Source organism: Hipposideros armiger, unplaced genomic scaffold (assembly GCF_001890085.2).
Source record: "Hipposideros armiger isolate ML-2016 unplaced genomic scaffold, ASM189008v1 scaffold_13, whole genome shotgun sequence".
NCBI lineage: Eukaryota > Metazoa > Chordata > Mammalia > Chiroptera > Hipposideridae > Hipposideros > Hipposideros armiger.
The window spans coordinates 5,076,195-5,097,191 of NW_017731363.1; the positions used below are offsets into that span (position 1 = coordinate 5,076,195).

Genomic DNA, 20,997 nt, shown 5'->3' on the forward strand with positions numbered 1-20,997 from the left:
AGGGCAGTGTCACTGGCCCTCATATGTGGGATCTGAACCGGGGCCCTCTGGCGTCCCAAGCCAGTTCTTAACCATCGCGCCACTTGGCCGGCCCCTGCTGTCCTTTTTCTATTAGGTCAACTTCATAAAAATCTAGTTCTAGTTGAATGGCATGTTAAAATCTATTCTATCACCTAATTGTTAGTCTAATGCAGTTCTTAATTTTGTCTCAGAGCCTTTATAGCAGGGGTTGGCAGTATGGCTTGTGGGCCAAATGAAGCCTGCCACCTATATATATTTAAAGGATTTTATTGGGGAACAGTGTTTTTTCCCAGGACCTATCAGCTCCAAGTCAAGTTGTTTCAAATTAGTTGTGGAGGGCACAGCTTCGTGGCCCATGCGGGGATCGAACTGGCAACCTTGCTTATGAGCACTGCGCTCTAACCACCTGAGCTAACCAGCTGCCCCACCTGCCACCTACTTCTGTTAATAAAGTTTTATTGGAATATGGCCACTTGTTTATGTGTTGTCTACAGCTGCTTTTGCACTATAATGGCAGAATTGAGTAGTTGTAAGAGACCATATGGCCTACAAAGCCTAAAAAAGTATTTACAATCTGGTCCTTTAGAGAAAATTCATCAACCCCCACTTTACACCTAAAACTGAGACTCCCAAATAACTTTTGTATCTGTTAATGGTGATGGATGTTAAGTTTTCCAAAACTAAATTTTACTTGAAAGCACAAATGTAATATTGGCAACAAACACTGTCAGTTGTCCTTGAAATGGTAAGTTCATGTGTGGGCTATTATCTACAAATATGTATTAGAAATTTCAAAAAATATTTATTAGTTCAAAAATAAACACGTTACAACATACTTTTAATGAAAAGTAACCAAAGAACAAAAAATTTACTAAGAGTGGCACTGTTTCACATTTTTGCAAATCTCTGAGACAGGGTCTCATCTGCTTTTGTCTTTAGTGTCATGGTATGTTTTGGTTAAAGCATATGAAGAAAATCTGGGCTCAGAGGTATGTAGTTGGAAAAGGGAGAGATATTTTAATAACCTTTTCAGGTAACTGTTAAGTTCTTGATACTACACCCAATCTTGACAAATGGTAATTTCTTAAATGTTAGTTGCAGTGTGGAATTTAACAGAATCAATGACCTTTTCATGCTGTTACATTAAAATCCACTAATCATTTAGAAAATATTGGCTGACTCAGCTATGAAGATCTTCCAAATGTCAACACATTTCTTTCTACGATATTTAGTCACATTCATTAATACCACCACTAATCTCTTCAGAAGTCTTGACTGTGAAGCTGTCATGCTAATGGTAGCTGGTACTAGTTTTCCAACCTTAATTTTCACTTGAAAGAACAAAATTTTATCACTGCCAACAAATGCTATTGGTGTTAAGTAACAGGCTCACTTAATTCACTTTTGAGAAAATGTTGACCACAAACCCAAGTTTGAATACCCAGTTTGTCAGTTGTTCAAGTAAAAATGGTGTTCCCTGAGTGGCTAGTTTAGTTTGCAACTCAATCACACGTGTTTTTCCTTGAGACAACTATACTTCACAGTATGCAGAAGTGTTTTATGTAGCACTTCCTACTTTGTCACATGAAACATTAAAAAGATGTGTACTCAAGGGTTAGATTGAATGAGATTAATAATTTTTACTGCTGGTCAGGAACATTAAGTTAATATTGACTTTTTAAAAAAAATTGTGTTTGCTTTTGGTAGATAACCTTTATCAAGTTAAGAAAATTCCAATTATTCTTAGATTTCTAAGAGATATTTAAAATATGTAGTGAACTTGATCAAATTTGCAACCCAGTGGATGAAATCAGCAATGAAACTTTACTCAGATTTTGTCCCAGTTTTTGATCTGCCATTATCAAGTTGTGAACTGAACAAAGCCTGAATTGGAATAGAATAAGACTGGCTTTTTATTTTTAAAAGTGAGCCAGTTGACCAGAGGATAAATACCTATTTCGCCTATATATCTTTGCAGAGAAAAAATAAGATCTGTTGAATGTGATTTTGGCAACCTGAGGTCATTCCGGACACTGATTTGCCATTAGAAAATGTCATCTTCAGCACAGGTGTATAAACACATTCACTCACCCAGAAAAATGCAACCCCACATGTGAAGCTTGAACAGATTCATCCAAATCAAACCAAAACCACAAAACAGATCAAAATATACACTCCCTTCATATAGCAGTTTTTTAAAAATCAGAGTTTCAGAAAATCATTAAAATGTAGTTAAAAATGTCATAAACGGTTTGAAAAAGAATCAATTGCATAGTGTTGAAAGTTATTTCGTATTTTATTTTCTAATTGCTGTATTTTGCATGATTTTTTTACATAATTCCAAAAGATGGGAAAGGAAACCTCCAAATCCATCAGTACTAATTAGCTTTCATGAATCTATAATAAAGGATGTAAAGAGTAATATTAAAGACTTAAGAATGAAATATAACCAGAGCTACCAATGTTAATAACTATAAACTTCCTCTAACTATAGAGCAGTTGGCATTTTGCAAAACATCTTCAAGCAAGTTCCATCTGTTAGTCTTATGCTGAATTAAATGAGGGTGGCAGCAATTATTCTAAATATCTTGTCGACATGAATATACAAATATATATTCTACACATTTCTTTTTATTATAGGAACCAAAGACTACAAGTCAAAGAAATGGTGAGTAGAGAATATAAGAGACGTGCATATTCTATCATACGGAATCCTGGGCGTCTAGTGAAAAGCGGCGGACACTGCTCTCAGTGCATTGTATATATGAACACATCAATTATCAATCCTCCCAACAACTCTGATTCAGAGAATCAGAGAACAGTTACTGTTCTCAGCATTCCCATCTTACAGGCGAGGGGCCTGAAGCTTAGACAGGCTGGAGAAGGTGCCCGTGGTCACCTGCAGAGTGGAGGCTGCGACAGGCCCTGGGACGCCAGGGCCCAGGCTCTTCACTCTCCATCGCACTGCCTTCTAAGTACCTGGCAGCCGAGGGGAAGAGAGGATCCGGTCCAACCAACTCTCCAAATCCCCCGCTTCACTCTAACTATACCTGAGAGGCTAGTGTCTTAGCACACTTGTAGCAAGCCTTAAGTCAGGTTTTGTTCTTTCCTGAATAGGAAGAGAGTATGGATAAAAAGGATGGTAAGTTTAAAGAAAATCAAAAACACAATCTGGTGTGTAAAAGTTCATGGGAATCCAAACAGTATAAGTGGAACTTCCCCTTCCTAAGCAGGATAAGATCTAAACACATCTCATACCAATACAAACCTTCTTTATCTTTACGACAGTCAGGTAACATAAAGAACCTTTCATTTGGATATACTGTCAAGCCACAGTTAATACTGGATGTTGTTAAATCTGTACACAATTCAAATCAAGTACAAATCCAGCCAGGTATTGTATTTGAAACATGCTTTTACCTATATGATTCCTCATTTGCTCTGAAGTCAATACTGACAGTTTATATTTATTAAAGGTGTTATTCAACATCCTATAACTTAATATTTACAAGATAGATGACATTCAATTAAACTACACGTCACAAAGAATTTTGTAAGCAACTACATTTATAGCCATGATATCACAGATGTGCTGAGTAATCCAATGGCTATTCCTTAATAAAATACAAGAATTTTCATCATGCATAGTTTATGGGCACCTTAAAAGGTGGTCTCTTTAAGAGGCTGAATGTTCAAGAAAGATTCAACAGTCAAATAAATTTTGGCAAGTCTTTTTTTTTTTTTACACAAACACTTGGTTTGGTTCTTTAGTCACCTTAGTAATACAACATACTTATACTATAACTGGAAGTGCAATAAACACTACATGAAAAATGCAAGCCTATCAAAGTCATTAGTTATAACTACACCCTCTTAGCAGTAAGAACCATTATTCTTGGATTTCAAACATTTTATTTTCTTTCAGGGCACACCTTAGAGCATTGTATTTTAGGAATCAAAGAGTATAATCAAAACCAATTAAACAAAAAAAACGCCCAAGCCCCAAAAAACAAAAAAAAATTTTAAGGACCACTTCCATTCCTCATTTGAAATATAATCAAATCGATGAAACTATACAATTTCCATATTAAAGACAAGTTAGTAAAATAACTTCTCCAAGTAGCATTGCATATGAGCTACATACAACTTTACCCCAATTAATTTAATTACGATTTGAGATTTTCCAGGATGCAACAGCACTGTATTGAGCTGTTACTACCAAGGGGGGGAAAAAATCACTGTCTAACACATGAATTCGGGCCATTGTTGTAATTTTTAAAGAATCTTTAGATCACTCATATTTATTGGAGTTAAGTAGAAAAACTAATGTTTGAGTTGCACTACCCCTACCGTAAACTGTATCACAGACGCAGAGTTAAAACATTCTCGGTAAAATAACGTGGAAGGATTTAGCAAAACGCTTTCATGTACGGCAGCCTAAAGGTCCTAGGAGGTTGAGTACTGATGGAGATAATCATTAAGTCAATTCTTAGAGGCTGGTTTCTTGTATTAAAAACCAGCCCATGGTCTCAGATGCATTCCTTCTAGGTAAGTGTTCAGGAAAGCCAAATAAGAAACATGAACCGCAATTGTCCACTTTTAATGTCTAATCTTTTAACAATTTTTTTAAAGAACCTTGGATTTCAATTCCAGAGTTTGTACACTTAGGAAGTTATACTAAGTGTGGGATGAAAAAAGATTTGCTTGTTGTTTGGAAGCCACGTGAAGTTTTAGTCCCCTTGGTATTACTTTTTATCACTGAAAAGTTCTCTGGAGACCAGTAGAATCAAAGCTTCACAAGCTACCTGATGGATCTGTTCTTTTCAAGTTGCACACAATTTCAACGTGGCTAGTGAGGTCTAACTAGTCCAGTCCTTAGTTTCATTTTACCAGAGGTGATAACGAAAAACTAAATAAGGAAAGGTCAATCTAAACTCCCATTAAGATACAAGCAAAAAAAATCTGTACACACAATAAAATACATCCTAAACACAAAGGGTATAATATACTCTCCAGCATGACATTGTCTTTATTATATTTCTCTGTTGTAGCTCTTCCATTCAGAAATTGGAAACCATCTTTTCAGTAGGTCGTTATTCCCTCCTCTTTCTCCAGTTTAGGGATAGCTTGAAAAAGGCTTAATTTGGATAAGTTGTTATGAAGTTTCATTTACACATAATTTAAGTGTTTATAAAAATTGTAGCTTACATGTATATGACTTCTGAAAATAAAATGACACAACATAATCTTTTTGTTCTGTAAAAATATTCTACATCCATGCACATGATCAAAACAATCTTTTCTTTGTTGGAAAACATCCTATGCACAGTTAAGTAAAAAAAAAAAAAGTAGACAACTGTATCAGTATTTCCAATGTTAAGATAACTGGATGCCACCTAGTGTTCAATTTCTGCAATTACTAACCAATTCAAAATTGCTATTAAAACCCAGCTTCAAAAAACTGCATTTTGGAAATAAATGCCTTTTTGTTGATATGTTTTACTGGCAAAAAAAGATCCTGAAAAGAATGTACATGATATCAAAATTAGTATAAAAATAGCCACATGCTACTTAAATATGAAAAACAGACCTAATCATTTTTGCCTTCAAATGCAGACTCTTCTGGTCTTCCTTAAATTTTAAGGAAATCTTATGGGAACACCTAGGTAACTAGAACATACACAAAGTCACGGTACAGTCAACAGGCTAGTGAAAACTAGGGCTTAATCATGAACAATCTTACTGGAAGTGGTCAAAGTAGGAAAGGTAATTACTGCATCTTTCCCTCTTTTTCAAAATAGGTGTGCTCTTTTATACCCCATAAGCCCCATTACAACAAAAACCAAAGTGGGCTTAACAATTCCTTCAATTCAGCACTACCAGTTTTTAAAGAAATACCTTAGAAACAAATCAGTCTGCTTTAACAAACTACACTCAAATTAATGGAGTTTTAATCTTCAACAGGTCACAGTCAAAATCCAAATTGTTGAACAATCCCTCAGAGAAACTGGAATGTCAAATGTTGAGTTCAGTTTAGATCTGAAAGAGAAAAAAACATCAGATCAAATGAAAAACAAATTCTTATATTCTAGCAGTCTACATTTTTATTTAAAGGGGGTTGAAAAGAAGAGCCAAATCAGATTTAAGAGTAACTTACAATACCGCCCAATTATTAAATAATTTATATTGCCAAAAGCTAAGTTTGAATTCTATTTAAATATTGTACGAACAGAAGGGCAATGAGACATCTACTCTTATGAGCAAATTATTGTTAGGAAAAAACAAATTTTCCTTAAAATAAACATACCAAACTCCAAACTGAGTTTGTCAATAGTGCATATCTAACAGATAAAATAACAGAATGGCTAAAGGTCTTGATTTTAACAAAGCTTTTAATGTATGTTGTAATTTCAACACTAATCAAGCAGGTTCAAACAAGATTCTAACACACTATTGTAGTATTTTAATTAAGAGAAGGCATGTTTCGGGCCGGCCGAGTGGCACAATGGTTAAGAACTGGCTTGGGACGCCAGAGGGCCCCGGTTCGGATCCCACATATGAGGGCCAGTGACACTGCCCTCTACAGCTAAGATGCTGAACAACAGCTCGACCTGGAGCTGGGTTGCCCTGAGTTGCCGGCGACGGCATAGGCTGCAGCCCCTGTGTCACTGGGTTGCCATGGGCTACCGTGTGTAGCCAGCAGCCAGCGTGTGTGGCCAGCAGCCGCCGTGAGCGGCCGTCCAGAAGCCGGCGACTGATCTGCCTCGGCCGGGAAGAGCGCAATGATGGTGCCAACTTGGGCCAGTGAAGCAACGTCCTCCACAACTAGACAGAAGAACAAAACGACAGCAACTTGTCTGTTCCCCTTCCCTCAATTCCCCAGCACTGTTCCCTTCCCCCCAATACCCCAAAAAAAAAAAAATCTAAAAAAAAAAAAAAAAAGAGAAGGCATGTTTCTTTGATGTTATATTTCTTACAACTAAATTTCTTAATAGCTGTTCTCTTTAGATAGACACTCGTAATTAAACAAGTTATGCTTCCAATGTCTAGCATTCATATTGCCAAAGCAAATATCAATCTTTTTAGGAAATGCTGAAAAAAGATTATATGAATTCTCAAAGTATAATCAGTTTGACTAGTTGTCTACTGAGTACTTTAATTTCATCGACAAGTCTTGAAATATACCTTTAAGTGTTCAACATTCTTAGATTAAAGGAAGTGAGGGGAAAGAGCTAGTTTCTTTGGGCATAATTCACAAATAAACATTGAAAAACACAAGGTGCATCTACTTACATCATCAATGTCTTCATCATCATCTCCAATGTCATCAAACTGGATTTCATCGTCATCTCCAGGACCAAATGTATCAGTTTCATTGATTTTAGCTAAAGAAACAATAACAAATATATACTATAACCAAGATGTCATTAAAACAACTGCCCACTAGAAGAAGTAGTCTGATATCAAATGTTGAACTATAAGGAGAACTATAAGGAGAAGACTCTTAGAAGTCAAACTTTTAATTTAATGAAATCTAAGTTTTATTATCAGAAAGACCCTTTTCCCTTCTACCCAACAACCCTACTATACAGAATGGTCTTTTATACAACATAATGTCTGACAAAGTCATTGCTAAATCAAGGTGGAAAAGTCTTATAATTTTCTTTTGTTTACAAAGGTATTGTTAGTAAGGCAGGCTCTAATCACAAATATTCTAAAGCTATTACAGCTTTCAGTTATGCTTTAAAAAAAGGTTCCAGTACATGCTAACAACTCACCAATCATCATACAGACTCATCAATCAGAAAGATTTGGTCAAATCATGCGATCCCTAAGCAACGAAAATAAACCAGGAGGTGCTAGTCCTATTCTTAGATGTATTAGTATTTCTTAGATTGGAAATGCCAAGTCATTAATTTCAGCAGGATTTCCATGCTTAAGTAAAACTATTTTGTTTTCATAATATATAACAGAGCCAAAAAATTAAAAAATAACTGCCAAGTGAAATATGAAGGCTTACAAAATAGTATGTCACGTATATTTGCCCTTTGATGAGGTTATGAGGGACTTATTTTTGTTTTACTGAAGTTTTCTGCTTTAAGAATGCATAAATTTTAGGGTGGGCCGAGTGGCTCAGTTGGTTAAGAGCTCGCTTATGAGTATGAGCTCTGAGCAACAGCGGTTCGATGCCCAGCCCAAGCTGAGCTGCCAACAGGTGGCAGGATGGCTCAGCTAAAAAAAAAAAAAAAAAAAAAAGTATAAATTTTGTAATTGGGGAGGACATAAAAACTGTTGGCTTAAAAAAATCCTATGGGGGAGCATTTGAGGTCTTGCTCCCCGGCAATGTTGTCAGTTTCGCTCAAATAAACTCTTGTAAAAATTCTCTAAACACAAAAAACAAACAAAAAATCCTATGGGATCTATACTAGGGTAACACAAAAGTAAATATGCAAAATCCACAAAATTCTACCCAAATTCTTTCACCTAAATACCACCAGGTAATAACACCACGACAAATATAACAACTCAGACATTACCATGTTCTGGAAGCTCGCCATATGCCTTCAGACTTCTCGCTTCATCTGCATTGTATTTTAAAATTACATCAGCTTTATTATCCTTGAAAAGAAACAAATAACTTTTAGAACTGATTATGCCAAAATATTATGTTATTTCATAAATTACTTTCAAACTGAATAAAAAATTAGATCTCGCTGTTCTGTCACAAACTCTTCCTTTTTAACAATTTTAAAGTTTTCTCTTACCCTCTGAAAAACACCTTCGGGTTTAACCCAGTATGAAGAAGCATGCATACATAAACGAATAACGATCAAAAAGCTTAGGGAGGGGCCGGCCGAGTGGCGGGATGGTTAAGAACTCGCTTGGGATGCCAGAGGGCCCCGGTTCGGATCCCACATATGAGGGCCAGTGACACTGCCCTCTACAGCTAAGATGCTGAACAACAGCTCAACCTGGAGCTGGGCTGCTGTGAGTCGCCGGCGACAGCGTGGGCTGCAGTCCCTGTGGCAGTGGGTTGCCATGGGCTACCGTGTGTAGCCAGCAGCCAGCGTGAGCGGCCAGCAGCCGCAGTGAGCGGCCGTCCAGAAGCCGGCGACTGATCTGCCTCGCCCGGGAAGAGCGCAATGATGGTGCCAACTTGGGCCAGTGAAGCAACGTCCTCCACAACTAGACTGAAGAACAAAACGACAGCAACTTGTCTGTCCCCCTTCTCCCAATTCCCCAGCACTGTTCCCATCCCCCCAATTCACCAATAAAAATCTTTATAAAAAAAAAAATAAAAAGCTTAGGGAGGATATTTACAGATCCCACTTTATTAAGAGTAGAACTGTGCATATCCAATCTTTTAGATTATTTACTGTTACTCTTTGGTTACAAATCTTTTGAAATACAAAAATTTCCTGGCACCATAATTTATAAGGTGACTAAATGCTCTAATTCAAAAATTGAGACGGGGATGGGGGGTGGGCGCGGCGGGATGGTTCAGTTGGTTAGAGTGCATGCTCTGAACAAGGTTGCCGGTTCAATCCCTGTTATGGGCCACTTTGAGCTGCGCCCTCCTTAAAAAAAAAAGAACAAAAATTGAGACCGGTATAATGACCTAAGGAAATTAATATAACTTTCTATATACTAGTGGCTCTCAGGGTAGAGCAGAATCTCCTGTGGAGGTTTTACACCTCCTGAAGATAGATTAGTAGATGTGAAGCCACGACTTTGTGTTTTTAAAAGCTCTTTGGGTGTTTCTGATGCAAATACCCCACTGAAAACTACTGCCTTGCAATGTTCACACTTCCCCATTGGAAGAAAAGAATCTGACTCAGTTAAGGAAGAAAAAAGGGCTGAAGAAGATTGTTTCAAAGGCAATGAAAATGATCACAGCGATGCAAGGGCAGTGTGACTCAAACTAGCACTTCTGAAATTATAATGTGTATAGAAGCCCTGAGGGATCTTGTTAAAATGCATTTTCTGACATAGGAGGCCTGGGGTGGGGTCCAAGAATCTGCATTTCTAACAAGTTCCCCAAAAGCTAGTGATGCTACTGGTCCCTGCCTGGATCACCCATTAAATCGCAGATCATGGGAAATTAAGAATCAGAGGGGCAGCGGAGTGGCTCAGTTGGTTAGAGCGCGAGCTCTGAGCAACAGGGTTGCCGGTTTGATCCCCACATAGGCCAGTGAGCTGCACCCTCCGCAACTAGCGACTTGAGCTGAACTGCTGGTGCGGCCGGATGGCTCAGTTGGTTAGAGTGTGCTCTTAACAAGGTTGCTGGTTCGACTTCCACACGGGATGGTGGGCTGCCCAGCGCCCCCTCCCCCCACCCCCAATCCACCACTAGACTGAAAACAGCAGTTGGACTTGGAGCTCATGGGTCCTGGGAAAAACACACTGTTCCCCAATAAAGTTAAAAAAAAAAAAAAAAGAATCAGAAAAGTTGGTCCTGGCTGTCATTTTATGGTCAGAATGCTACACGTTTTGGAATCTTCTTTGGTTTCCCTATCTGTTAAACAGGGGACTAATTATTCTTCCTACTTCTGGGGTTATTTTTAAGATCAAAAGAAGAAAGTGGACATTAAAATGATATGAATTTAAAGCAGGCTTTCTCAGCCTCAGAGCACTGCTGATATTTGGGGCTGGATTATTCTTTGTGGTGAGCCTGTCCTGGCATTGTGGGATGTTTAGCAGCATCCCTGGCCTCTATCCCCTAGATGCCAACAGCACTGTCTTCCTCCCTCAGTTGTGACAACCAGAAATGTCTCCAGACACTGCCAAATGTGTCCTGAAGAAGAAAAAAAATCGCCCATGGTTGAGAACCATTGATTTAAAGATCTTAATTCTTTATTCTAGAATATGTATTTAAAAAATATATATCAGGGGGCCGGGTGAGTGGCTCAGTTGGTTAAGAGCTCGCTCAAGAGTGTGAGCTCTGAGCAACAGCGGTTTGAGTCAGCCCGAGCTGAGCTGCCAACAGGTGGCAGGATGGCTCAGCTACAAAAAACAAAAACAAACAAACAAAATATATCAAAGTATAACCAAGATTATAAAAATAGAAACATTCTATCAATCACAATGTGACTAAACACATCGTGATGAGTTCCAACAGGTAGAAACCAAATGGATCTCACAGACCCATGAGTCTCCAGGTTGAGATCATGAGGGGCAGCCACCATTTTCTTGCCTAACTGCTCATCTAAATTTAGAGCACATCCTCATACCATGGTTTGTACTGTAATTACTTGTCTTATTCTCCCCACTACCGGGCTGTAAGCATTGTGTGGGATGGGAGCTTGACTCCTTCGGCTGTATCCCCTTGAGTAATGGCTTCCAGATTTTGATTTCAAGACATATAAATTAAAAACAAAAATTGGGGTGGGAAGTGCAACATAAAATTACATTTTTATTGTGCTAACTAAGAACACTAGTAAAAACCACCACTATACAATATTGCTTATTCTAAAAAGGGGAACTTTTTAAATATCAAAAAAGGCAAAAGGACCATTTACCTTCATGAAAAATGTACCTGGTCTGTATTTCTTCTACAGAGACAATGTGAACTGCACAGACTGGCACTCAGGAACCATAATCCCTGGGGTACCCAGCGCAATGGCTAAGACATAACTAGCCCTTAAGAAATGTCTGCTGACATAATGGTGAGCAGCATACGGGGCTGGAACTCGTCAAACATGGTTACGACTTATGTTGTAAACATTAATGGCTTATCAAAATCAAGCAAGTAAACAATGAAAAGTTTAATTCTGTTTTTACCTGGTAGTCTCGTAGACCAACCAATATAATGTCTGAGGTATTTATCCAAACCTATAAAAGAAATAAACATAAAGAATCAAAAGCAACACTGAATCAGCATTCTCATAAAACACCAACTATGGGTGAAGCACCTATATTTAAAAGTAGGGGAAAAAAAAAAAACCATAGCAAGCAGCTGCACCTGTTTCAAATTTCCAGTAATTTGGAAGTAAAAAAAAAAATTAAAAAAAAAAAACTTATTTAACTATTTGATATCTGACAGTTGAGTGGTTGCAGAGGAATCATGATTAGTTCAGGAATTAAGGGATTTTTAATAGTGAATCACTCCAGGCGGTTAGTTATCCATCCATTACAACAATGGAAAATTCGAAATGGGGCTTTGCCTCCCTCCCTTCCTCTCCTTCCACCCACCACACACAGCTGGCAAAATCCCTTTAGTTTGGTAACAGAAGGCTTAACAAACCAAATTTTTAAAAAAATCGTAAAATCAGAGTTGGAGGGACTTTTGACTAACCTGATTAATAAATCTGCCTGAACACCTACTGTGACTGGAAATTTGTCATTACTTTCCAAGGCAGCCTATTTGTGATCACAATTTAGAAAATTTAACATTAATATAACACTTAATAGCACCCGCAGCCTCTTGTTCCTTTCCTGACACTAACATGTATTAAGAGCCAGGCCATTTGTTTTGCAGTGTGACCCTCAATTTGGATTTGTTCACTGTTGCCTCATGAATACCGTATTTCCCCATCTATGAGACGCACCCTTTTTTGGAAAATTTGAGGTCTAAAAACTGGGTGCGTCTTATACAGTAGTTGTCGATTTTTAAACTTGCATTTCCCGCACGTGATGAGGAGTTGCATGAATTTTATGATGAATAAAACTTGAGTTCAATAACTTTATGTAATACTTTTTTTTCCCTTCAAATTCCGGGCCCCAAAATTAAGGTGTGTCTTATACATGGGGAAATACGGTAGATTCAGGTTAAACCTTTTTGGCTGGGATGTAACATAGGTGGTGCAGATGAGCCCTCAAATATAATAGAATCTGTAAATCACTGTTCTACTGAAATCTTTTGAGAACTTACATCCTTAGCTCACAAAAACTGTAGAGCCATCCCCCCGTATCACAATTATATGTTGAACTAAAATAAATCTCCACACCTACCTTTTTTCTCAATTTCCCTCGGATGTGACACAATCTCTTTACACCGTCAAAACACATCGCTTCTAGTCGCCCATTTCCCAACATTTTGATTACTTGTGCATACTCTGGGGAAAGAAAAGGAAAGGGTCTAAGATATTGTTCAACTTCTGATAAAAACAACTTAAAAATCCACATAAAATTGACATAGGTGTACTGGCTGGGAATAAATATATGCAATGAAGTAAACGCAAGGGAGTGATAAACCCCAAGCTAGTTAATAGCTGAGCCAGAACCAAGCGCGGTAATACCATTCCTAGAAGCCATTTCTGCTATCAAAAATGCTTTCATTATGTACTCATTTTGAGGAAGTGAACTGACTACTGCCTTCATAACTATGCTTTACTTGTGGAGATCAAGGTGGCTTGTCCCCAAATGTTCACTACACCTCCTCAAACTCTCACATTTGAATCCTCGCCCAACTTTGGATTTCCTTTCCCTCAGAACCTTTAGAGGCAAATCTCAACACAGTGTTTGGTACATTTGTCAAATAAAAGTAACTTAACATTAATAATGTCTTTGTTAAATTAGAATATCTTAGCAATTATTCTTAAGTTTTTATAAAGCCAGAAAGATGTTCTCAGGCAAAATGCCAAACTTTTAATTAAAATCTTTCCAAAAGGGTTCCCAGGAAGCCACCTGGCTTCACTGCCATCTGAAAAACTGAGATTATAAGGATTAGCTTGCACATGGGCCTGTCTCTCTTCCATCATCACATCACTTTGGCACCTTGGGTTTACTCAGGTTACATCAGACTAACCCCCAAAGATATCCATTAATGGGTAAATACACTGAGATGTAACTTAGAAAGGCTCGACTGCGGGGTGACACATGGAAGTGAGTTCCTCAGACTACAATGAATCCAGCACCAACATGGTCGGTCAATTAAAAGGCAGCCTCTCTTCTCTTCCAAAGTGGGGAAAAGGCATGAAAAAGAAAAAGTAGTGGCGGTCAAAATTAAGTCAGCTGCTAATGGAGACTAGAATGGCTAAAGCTGAGAAATGAAAAGGTCTTTTAGCCAGAAAATGTTTCATTTTTCAGTGGCTTCTCTGTACGGCATGAACAAATCCACCAATGTTCAACAAAGAGACGATAAAACTCTGTCAAAAAAAAGTGCTGAAAATTGGAATATTGGGAAATTCTGAATATGGACTATCTATTAGATATATATTCATGTTAAATTACTTGAGTGTTCTGTTGTAGTTATGTAAGAGGATATACCTGTTCTTAGAAAACACATGATCAAGTAGTAAGGGAAAAATCGTGATGTCTGCAACTAACTTTCAAATGGTTCAGGAAAAACACACACACACGAACCCAGATAAAGGGTTTAAGGGAGTTCACTGTATTAAATACTGCAACTTTTCTGAAGGTATGAAATTACTCAAAATAGAAACATGGACAACTCGTGTTACATATCTTGGTCTGGCACTCACAAAATCTTAATCGGATTTAAAAGGTCAGTCAACAGTTTAGTTTCTTTTTATTATGTTTTATGAAATGATATGCTAACAGCACTGGAGAAGTGAGCAAAAGGCTTGGATTCACCTCTCAAGTACCCATGGTCTGCTGAACATACCATGCAGCACCACTTACCGGTACTATCAAAGTCGGTCTATTAAATCATGGAATTGTCAATCATTGCTTTTGAGGCTTAATTCCTTCCCTCTGAACTGTACAATTCACTTAGTTATAAGTATTCATGCAAAATATTGAAAACTACACGTTTACAAAAATGCCACCGATCTTCAACGCAGACTGAGTATACCAAGAAGTGATTACCAAAAGCAAGGCTCTGGAGAAGGACGGGGAATGAGCAATGGAGAAGAGCAAAAAGGGACATGCGACCTATTGCTCAGGATTAGGAACGGTATCTTTTATGTTTATAAATTGAAATTCCATATTTAAAAAAGAAAACTATTACTATAAGAACCTAACTTACAAATACGCTTACCTTGTCCATCTTCTTTGAACACCAGCTCTCTTTTTTCAGATTCGTTCTCATTCTTACCCCTACGTCTATTTTTACCTCCTTTACCTAGTGGTGTTAAAGAAAGAGAAAGATGTTAATTATCTGCAAAACAGCAGGAAAAGAAACTAAACTGAATTAAAACTTTCAAAAAGTTAAAAAAAATCACTTAATTTAAAAATTCACTTAATTTGGTCACACAATCATATAAATTTCCTTTTAATCATATACATATTGTCACTCTCCTACCCTTCTTGGAAATTCCTTTTCAAATATTTCTGACATAAAATACAAAGAAACAAATCAAAAGCAGATATTATATAAACGTATATGTATATATAGATCGCTTTCTGAGGACATCTGCATTCAGGAGAATGGAGATGAGTCCATGGAGGTTCACTGCACTAGTCTACTTTTGTATATATTCAAAACTCTTCCTAACGTAAGACTAAAATAAATCGAGCAAGGTGAAGAAGACCATAAAGCCTCCACTGGTGTAAAAAAAAAAATTCATATTCATATTTGCTTATATATACATAACAAACATACCTCTGCAAGGGCATATACAAAAAAAGTTAAGTGATTGCCTGTGAGGAAGAGAACTAGTTGGCAATGGGAGACATTTAGAGAAGAGGTTTCGCTTTTTATACTTTTTGAAATTTGAATCATGAATACATTTACTATTAAAAATTTTTTAATAAAAAGTACTTCAACAAAAAGCAGAGGTGAGACAAGATCCTGAGTGGAAAAACTAGGAAGGAGGTTCCTGTCCTTATCACGCACTGAATGAAGTAGGGCCGAAAGTAACCTTGAAGAGGAAAGGAACTTCGAAGTAACCAAGATGTGCTTCCTTCAGTAGGCGAGTGGATAAACTGTGCTACAGCCATACAATGGAATATTATTCAGAGGAATAATAAGAGGACTATTTCTGAGATGGAAACAAGAGAATTGTTACCAGATGTACCGGGAGGGGGGAGCAAAGGATACATGGATGCCGGCAGCCGTCTGCGCCTCAGTATCTGACATGGCCAAACACTGCGATTGTGACAAATTCTGAAGCTCTCTGACTGAGAAACAGATACTGCTTTATATCTTAAAGAATTTAAATTCCCCTTTGGATGCCCCCCAGTAGGACGAAGATCTTACACCCCTTCTGATAGATATATCACAATAATTATATTTGACACACTAAAGGCAATTTTAGTCACACTGCTAGTCTCTTAGTAAAGGTCAAAGTACACACCCTGTAAATCTTGAGATCCTGCTTAGACAATAGTTTTTAGAATAAATGTTGGGTGGTCATGGTAACCATCCTTTAGGCAATTATGTAAAGGCTCAGGCCTTGGTAGCAGTCATTGAGGGTGGAGGGATTTGGGCGTAGTTGGGATAAGTTAGTCTTTAGCATAGAAAAGGTCTAGCTGTACCCTGGAGCATAAGAATTATGAGGAAGTAAAACCCTGATACTAATGGAACAATGGTTAAACTGCCCGGTATAAAAAGGGGCATGCTGTAAAATAAAGTGAGACATTTCTTGAAAAAGCGCTCCTGTGTCTCCGCACGTTTTTTCCTCGCCGACTCCGCCTCCACCTGAAGGGACCCCTGGACCTGCGGGAGCTGGTCTCCCGCACATGGAGCTTTCACAAAAACCTCTCAGGATCTGTTTCAGCCTCTGTGAAACCAGGGACTTAGAACAGCAGATCCAAATACCTACCATTTAGGATTCTAGAACTCTCCTATCTACTGGTGTCCTTAAAAAAAAAATAAATCTGTCCTTTTCCCTCCCTGCTTGTTTTTCATACTTTAAATAACGACACTGCTGATCATTTTTCTTTTTTCCAATTTTATTGGGGAGCAGCCATGGTCATCGGTGACACATTGCTTTCATGCTGCAATGGCACAGTTGACTCTGAGGAGGGCACAGCTCACAGCGGCCCATGCGGGAATCAAACCGGCAACCTTGGTGTTATCAGCACCACACTCTTAACCATCTGAGCTTAACCGGTCACCCTATTTTTCAACTCTCCTTTTCCTGACTTTTAAAAGGGCCACATGCACTATTCTCGACCTTTCATGAGCTCCCCTTCATTATGCCTATCTCTTTGGAGCGTCATTAAGTCCCACCCTCTGCTCACCCACTTTCCAAGAAAATTTGTTTTTCTCTTGCCTATCACTTCTATGCTAGTAAATTTACATCTCAGCCCACTATTTCAACTAAGCCTTGGTCTCATATTTCTAATGGCTCAGTACATTTCCAGTGAATGGGCTACTGTCACCTCAAGTTCAATTTTATTCAAAACTCAATTTATTTTCTTTTACAAAACTGGTCCTTAATCAATATCCTTGTTTCTGTTCGTGCTAACATAATTACCTTCAAGAATATAAGTCTCTCAACCTATAAACATGAACACCAATCTACCTCTCAACACTTCTACTTCATGCTTCAATCCAAGTAGGCTTCTTACTGTTCCAGTAACTGGCCCCCCCTAACTAGCTTACACCTATGAGATTTTGTCTTTATTTCACAAGAAATAATGATCTTCAAAAGCTTAAGTGATTTATTCGAGGCTGTGTCATGTGAAGTGATGTGAGATCCCAGTGACTATGTTCTTAACCACTATGCAGTGGCACTCATTTACTTGCCACAATCACTCTATGAGGCACTGTGATTTATCCCCCGTTTATGGGTGAGTTCATTCAACCTCAGAGAAGTAACTCATTTAACTTTAGTCAGCGAGTGGGGGGTGACCAGATTCAAATGTAATCTTTTTGTTCCTGGCTCCCACACTAGGAGAGATACTCGGTATCTCTCCACAGCATTTTGTTACCATTTCAGAACATAAAGCACATTGGCAGCCATTTCCAAAAGGTGGGAGAAAGGCTGTGATAATGATACTAAAGGACTCATGGGAAGAGCCTGGAAGCAGCAAAAATTCACAGGCCCAACAGAATAAAGAATGTGCACTTGGCCACTGTGAAGAGACACTCTTGCATCAAGTGCACTTACCCTGTCCTGGGGACAGTCTCACAATGCTCTGTGCTATTTTGAGGTGGGCCTCTATAATTTCCTGTCCCACCCAGAGCCCTCAGAGTTCAAAATTCGAGGCATTTTTAGGGCACACAAAAACTAATTTCCTAGGAAACTATCTTCTGCTTCAAGCCATTAATAATGCCACATCTTCAAACTACAGTGCAAGCTCCATTAGGGCGAGGATCAGGCCTGCTTTGTTTACTGAGTTATATCCCGGAGTTGGCAATTCTTTGAATGAAATCAGACAAGAGTGGTCCATGCATTCCTCAAGGAGTGGCAATTTAAAAATCAAAGGTAGTAACTTCCTCAAAGTGTGGGAGCACCTTACCCCAAATGTTCTTCTGAGTGGGCCAAAGGATACCCTTTTTCCTGAGGTAATAAGCTGACAGAATCTAGAGGAAATAAGCTACGAATCTGTCCAAAGCAAGTCTTTCGACACACAGTTCATGGCAATTTATGTCCTTATTTGCATAACCACCACCAAGATTAGAGTCACAGGGTTTCTGCCTTTCCTAATGAAGAAAAACATAAATATAAATTTATTTCTACATTAAACCTCATATCAAATTCTGTTCAAAAGTACTGTTCCTTCTCAAAAGTACTGCTCCTGTAAGTAAAATAATTAAGATAACATATAGGTTTTACATGTATAGGAATGATAAACACTAAATTCAGAATGGTGGTTACCTCCAGAAAGAGAGGAAGAGGAATGGGGAGGGGGACACAGAGGGTTTTAACTGAATCTGTACTGTAATTCTCAAGTTCAGAGTAATGGATTTCTAGATGTTTAGTGCCTTATCTTTAATTTTTGTATGCCTCAAATGTTATTTTACAAAAGACTGACTCATCGCTTCTCAATTTACCAGAATTAAACATACCCTGATCACCCCATTTTATTGTCATGTAATGTAATGAACTTTAAAGAAGGCTAGTGAACTAGATGTGATTTAATATACTGGGTTGTGGGAAAAGTCATGACGTGTTTTTCTGTTTTTCGTTGCAAAAATGCGTCACTACTTTTCTGACAACCCAACAGAAGTCCTGTCCCCTGTTCCCCCCAAGGGGAACCTATTATTCACTTAAGGGTGGAGTCAACAGAGGGAGGTGACTTAACGCAATAAATATTTATTGAGCATCTACTAAGTGTCAAGTGCTAGCAATCCAATGTGATTAAACAGATACAAGTACTATTACTGCCCTTTAGAGCTTACTGTCTATGAGGGTACTGGAAATCTCATCGCTAGAAATAAAAGTGAGAATAAGATACATACTGAAGCAATGCAGTTACCATCTGAGGGAATAAAGGATTATATAGTTTACAAGACAACTATGACTTTTAAAACCCTATTTTATCACCGTCTTTCCCAGAACTAGCAGTAAAATCCTTGCTACAAAAAGGACCCCCAAGTTAGATTTGTAAGGGCAGTAAAGCGGAGTGCCCTGAGGGAACTGCAACCAAATATCCCAAGGGATAAAATGAGTAGTGACAGCTACAGAGGAAATGAGGCAGAATCCCTGGAGCCAGCTTTCAGTAAAGTAGAAAAGAGAACAGAAGTAGGCCGCTGTCAGGGCAGGGGGTCTCAGGATGAATAATCAAAGGAAACTGCTTGTGGGTTGTGAAATACGCTCTTCTCTTGTCAGAAATTAGGTGTTGTTGTTTTTTTTCCCCAGTTCCTACTGGCACAATTTCCTTTGAAATTATAAGGATACTTAAAAAGCAGAAACGCCTTCAAGTCTAAAAAAGGGAGAATTTCTTTAGGGCTGTTGTTTTACCTAGACTAGGCCTTCCATTTTGGAGATTCCAAATAAACTCATCCTCAAGTCTGAAAATTTGCGAACGTTTAGCTTCAGATTGGAGGGAACTTAGAAGGTCTTTACTACTACCACTATACGTGATCTATAGCAAAAGTAGAAAACGTGGCTAAATATGGAACAAATGTTCGGGGGGAGGGGGGTGGTTAAACCCCATAAAGGGATGACGAAGAGTAAATCTCTAAAGAACCTTAAAAATGCATCAAGTTTTCATCCACTGTTTACAAGGGAGAAGGAGGAGTCTCAACAATATTCAACAACTGTCCATAAAGAAACCCACGCAGGATTGCCTGATGGTCACTTAAAGCAAGTATCACCCTCTGAAAGTTAAGAACTGCTTGCAGGGTTTAGCTCCTCTTGCTCGGGAAGGCCCAAAACGCCCATCTGCGGAGCCCAGGCCGCCCGGGGGGAGGTCTCCCCACGGGTCCCTACCGCGCCGCGGTCAGCCTGGCGCGAATCAGGAGCAAAAGCCCACATTCTCCCGCAGGAGGCCCTACAAAAATGGCGTCGGCTCCACCCCAATGTGACCAAATTAAAAGGCAGGAGTTAACTCCCCAGCTCCTGTCCCGAGCCAAGAATCGCGTCCGGTTCGCCCAGCCGCCTGCAGGCAGGGCGGAGAGGAAGGTCACTGCGGCCTGAGCTATTCCGAGGCGGCAGGCAGGGGCCAGGAGACCCGGCCGAGCGGAGTCGTGATCCCGCGGTCCAGGCGGCATTACCTTTATTCTTGGGCATGGCGGAGACGGCGGCCTCGCGGCGTCTCTGACTGCTATCTGGGCGGCGGCAGCGGTGGTGGCGACTCCTTCAAGCGGCGAGAGGGGCGACGCGTGGGACCGCGCAGTATCAAGCAGGCGCGAGAGGCCGGGTCGCGTGCGCGGCAGTCTCGAGATCTAGTTCTTCCGAGATCCGCCTGCGCCCACGCTCGGCCGCAGCAAATGGCGTCGCGGCTGCTTGCGTTGCTTTTCCCCGCCTCCCAACGCCGCCTGGGCCCGCCCTGCCACTCTATTACGCAGGCGTGGCCGACTGCCCCCTAGTGTTAGAACAGAGGAACAAGCGCTCCCGGAGCGGTCTCTGAAATTCAAAGAAAACACGGGGGCGGGGTCGTGAGCAGAGAGGAGGCGTAGTCGGGGAGGGAGCGGGCGGGGCCCAAACATCATATTAAAGACTAGATTCAGGTAGCGCC

The 20,997-nt window shown here is 39.3% G+C and overlaps 1 protein-coding gene across 1 annotated transcript; it reads right to left on the reverse strand.

The window, feature by feature from the left end:
• Positions 1–2,296: 2,296 nt before the first annotated feature.
• Positions 2,297–20,767, reverse strand: EIF1AX (eukaryotic translation initiation factor 1A X-linked). The gene is made up of 7 exons (XM_019667187.1): positions 20,534–20,767; positions 14,963–15,046; positions 12,973–13,076; positions 11,803–11,853; positions 8,559–8,640; positions 7,315–7,406; positions 2,297–6,060 (listed from the first exon to the last, which is right to left on the reverse strand). The coding sequence occupies exons 1-7, from the start codon at positions 20,547–20,549 to the stop codon at positions 6,055–6,057; spliced, it is 435 nt and encodes a 144-aa protein (XP_019522732.1). The 5' UTR covers positions 20,550–20,767; the 3' UTR covers positions 2,297–6,054.
• Between the last annotated feature and the right edge of the window lie 230 nt (positions 20,768–20,997).

Excerpts from the sequence above, each read along its gene's own strand:
- EIF1AX (XM_019667187.1), bottom strand. Across the intron at positions 8,641-11,802 it reads TTGGTCTACGAGACTACCAG|GATAATAAAGCTGATGTAAT; the intron begins GTAAAAACAGAA and ends TTTCTTTTCAAG. Across the intron at positions 7,407-8,558 it reads TGGCGAGCTTCCAGAACATG|CTAAAATCAATGAAACTGAT; the intron begins GTAATGTCTGAG and ends TTGTTTCTTTAG.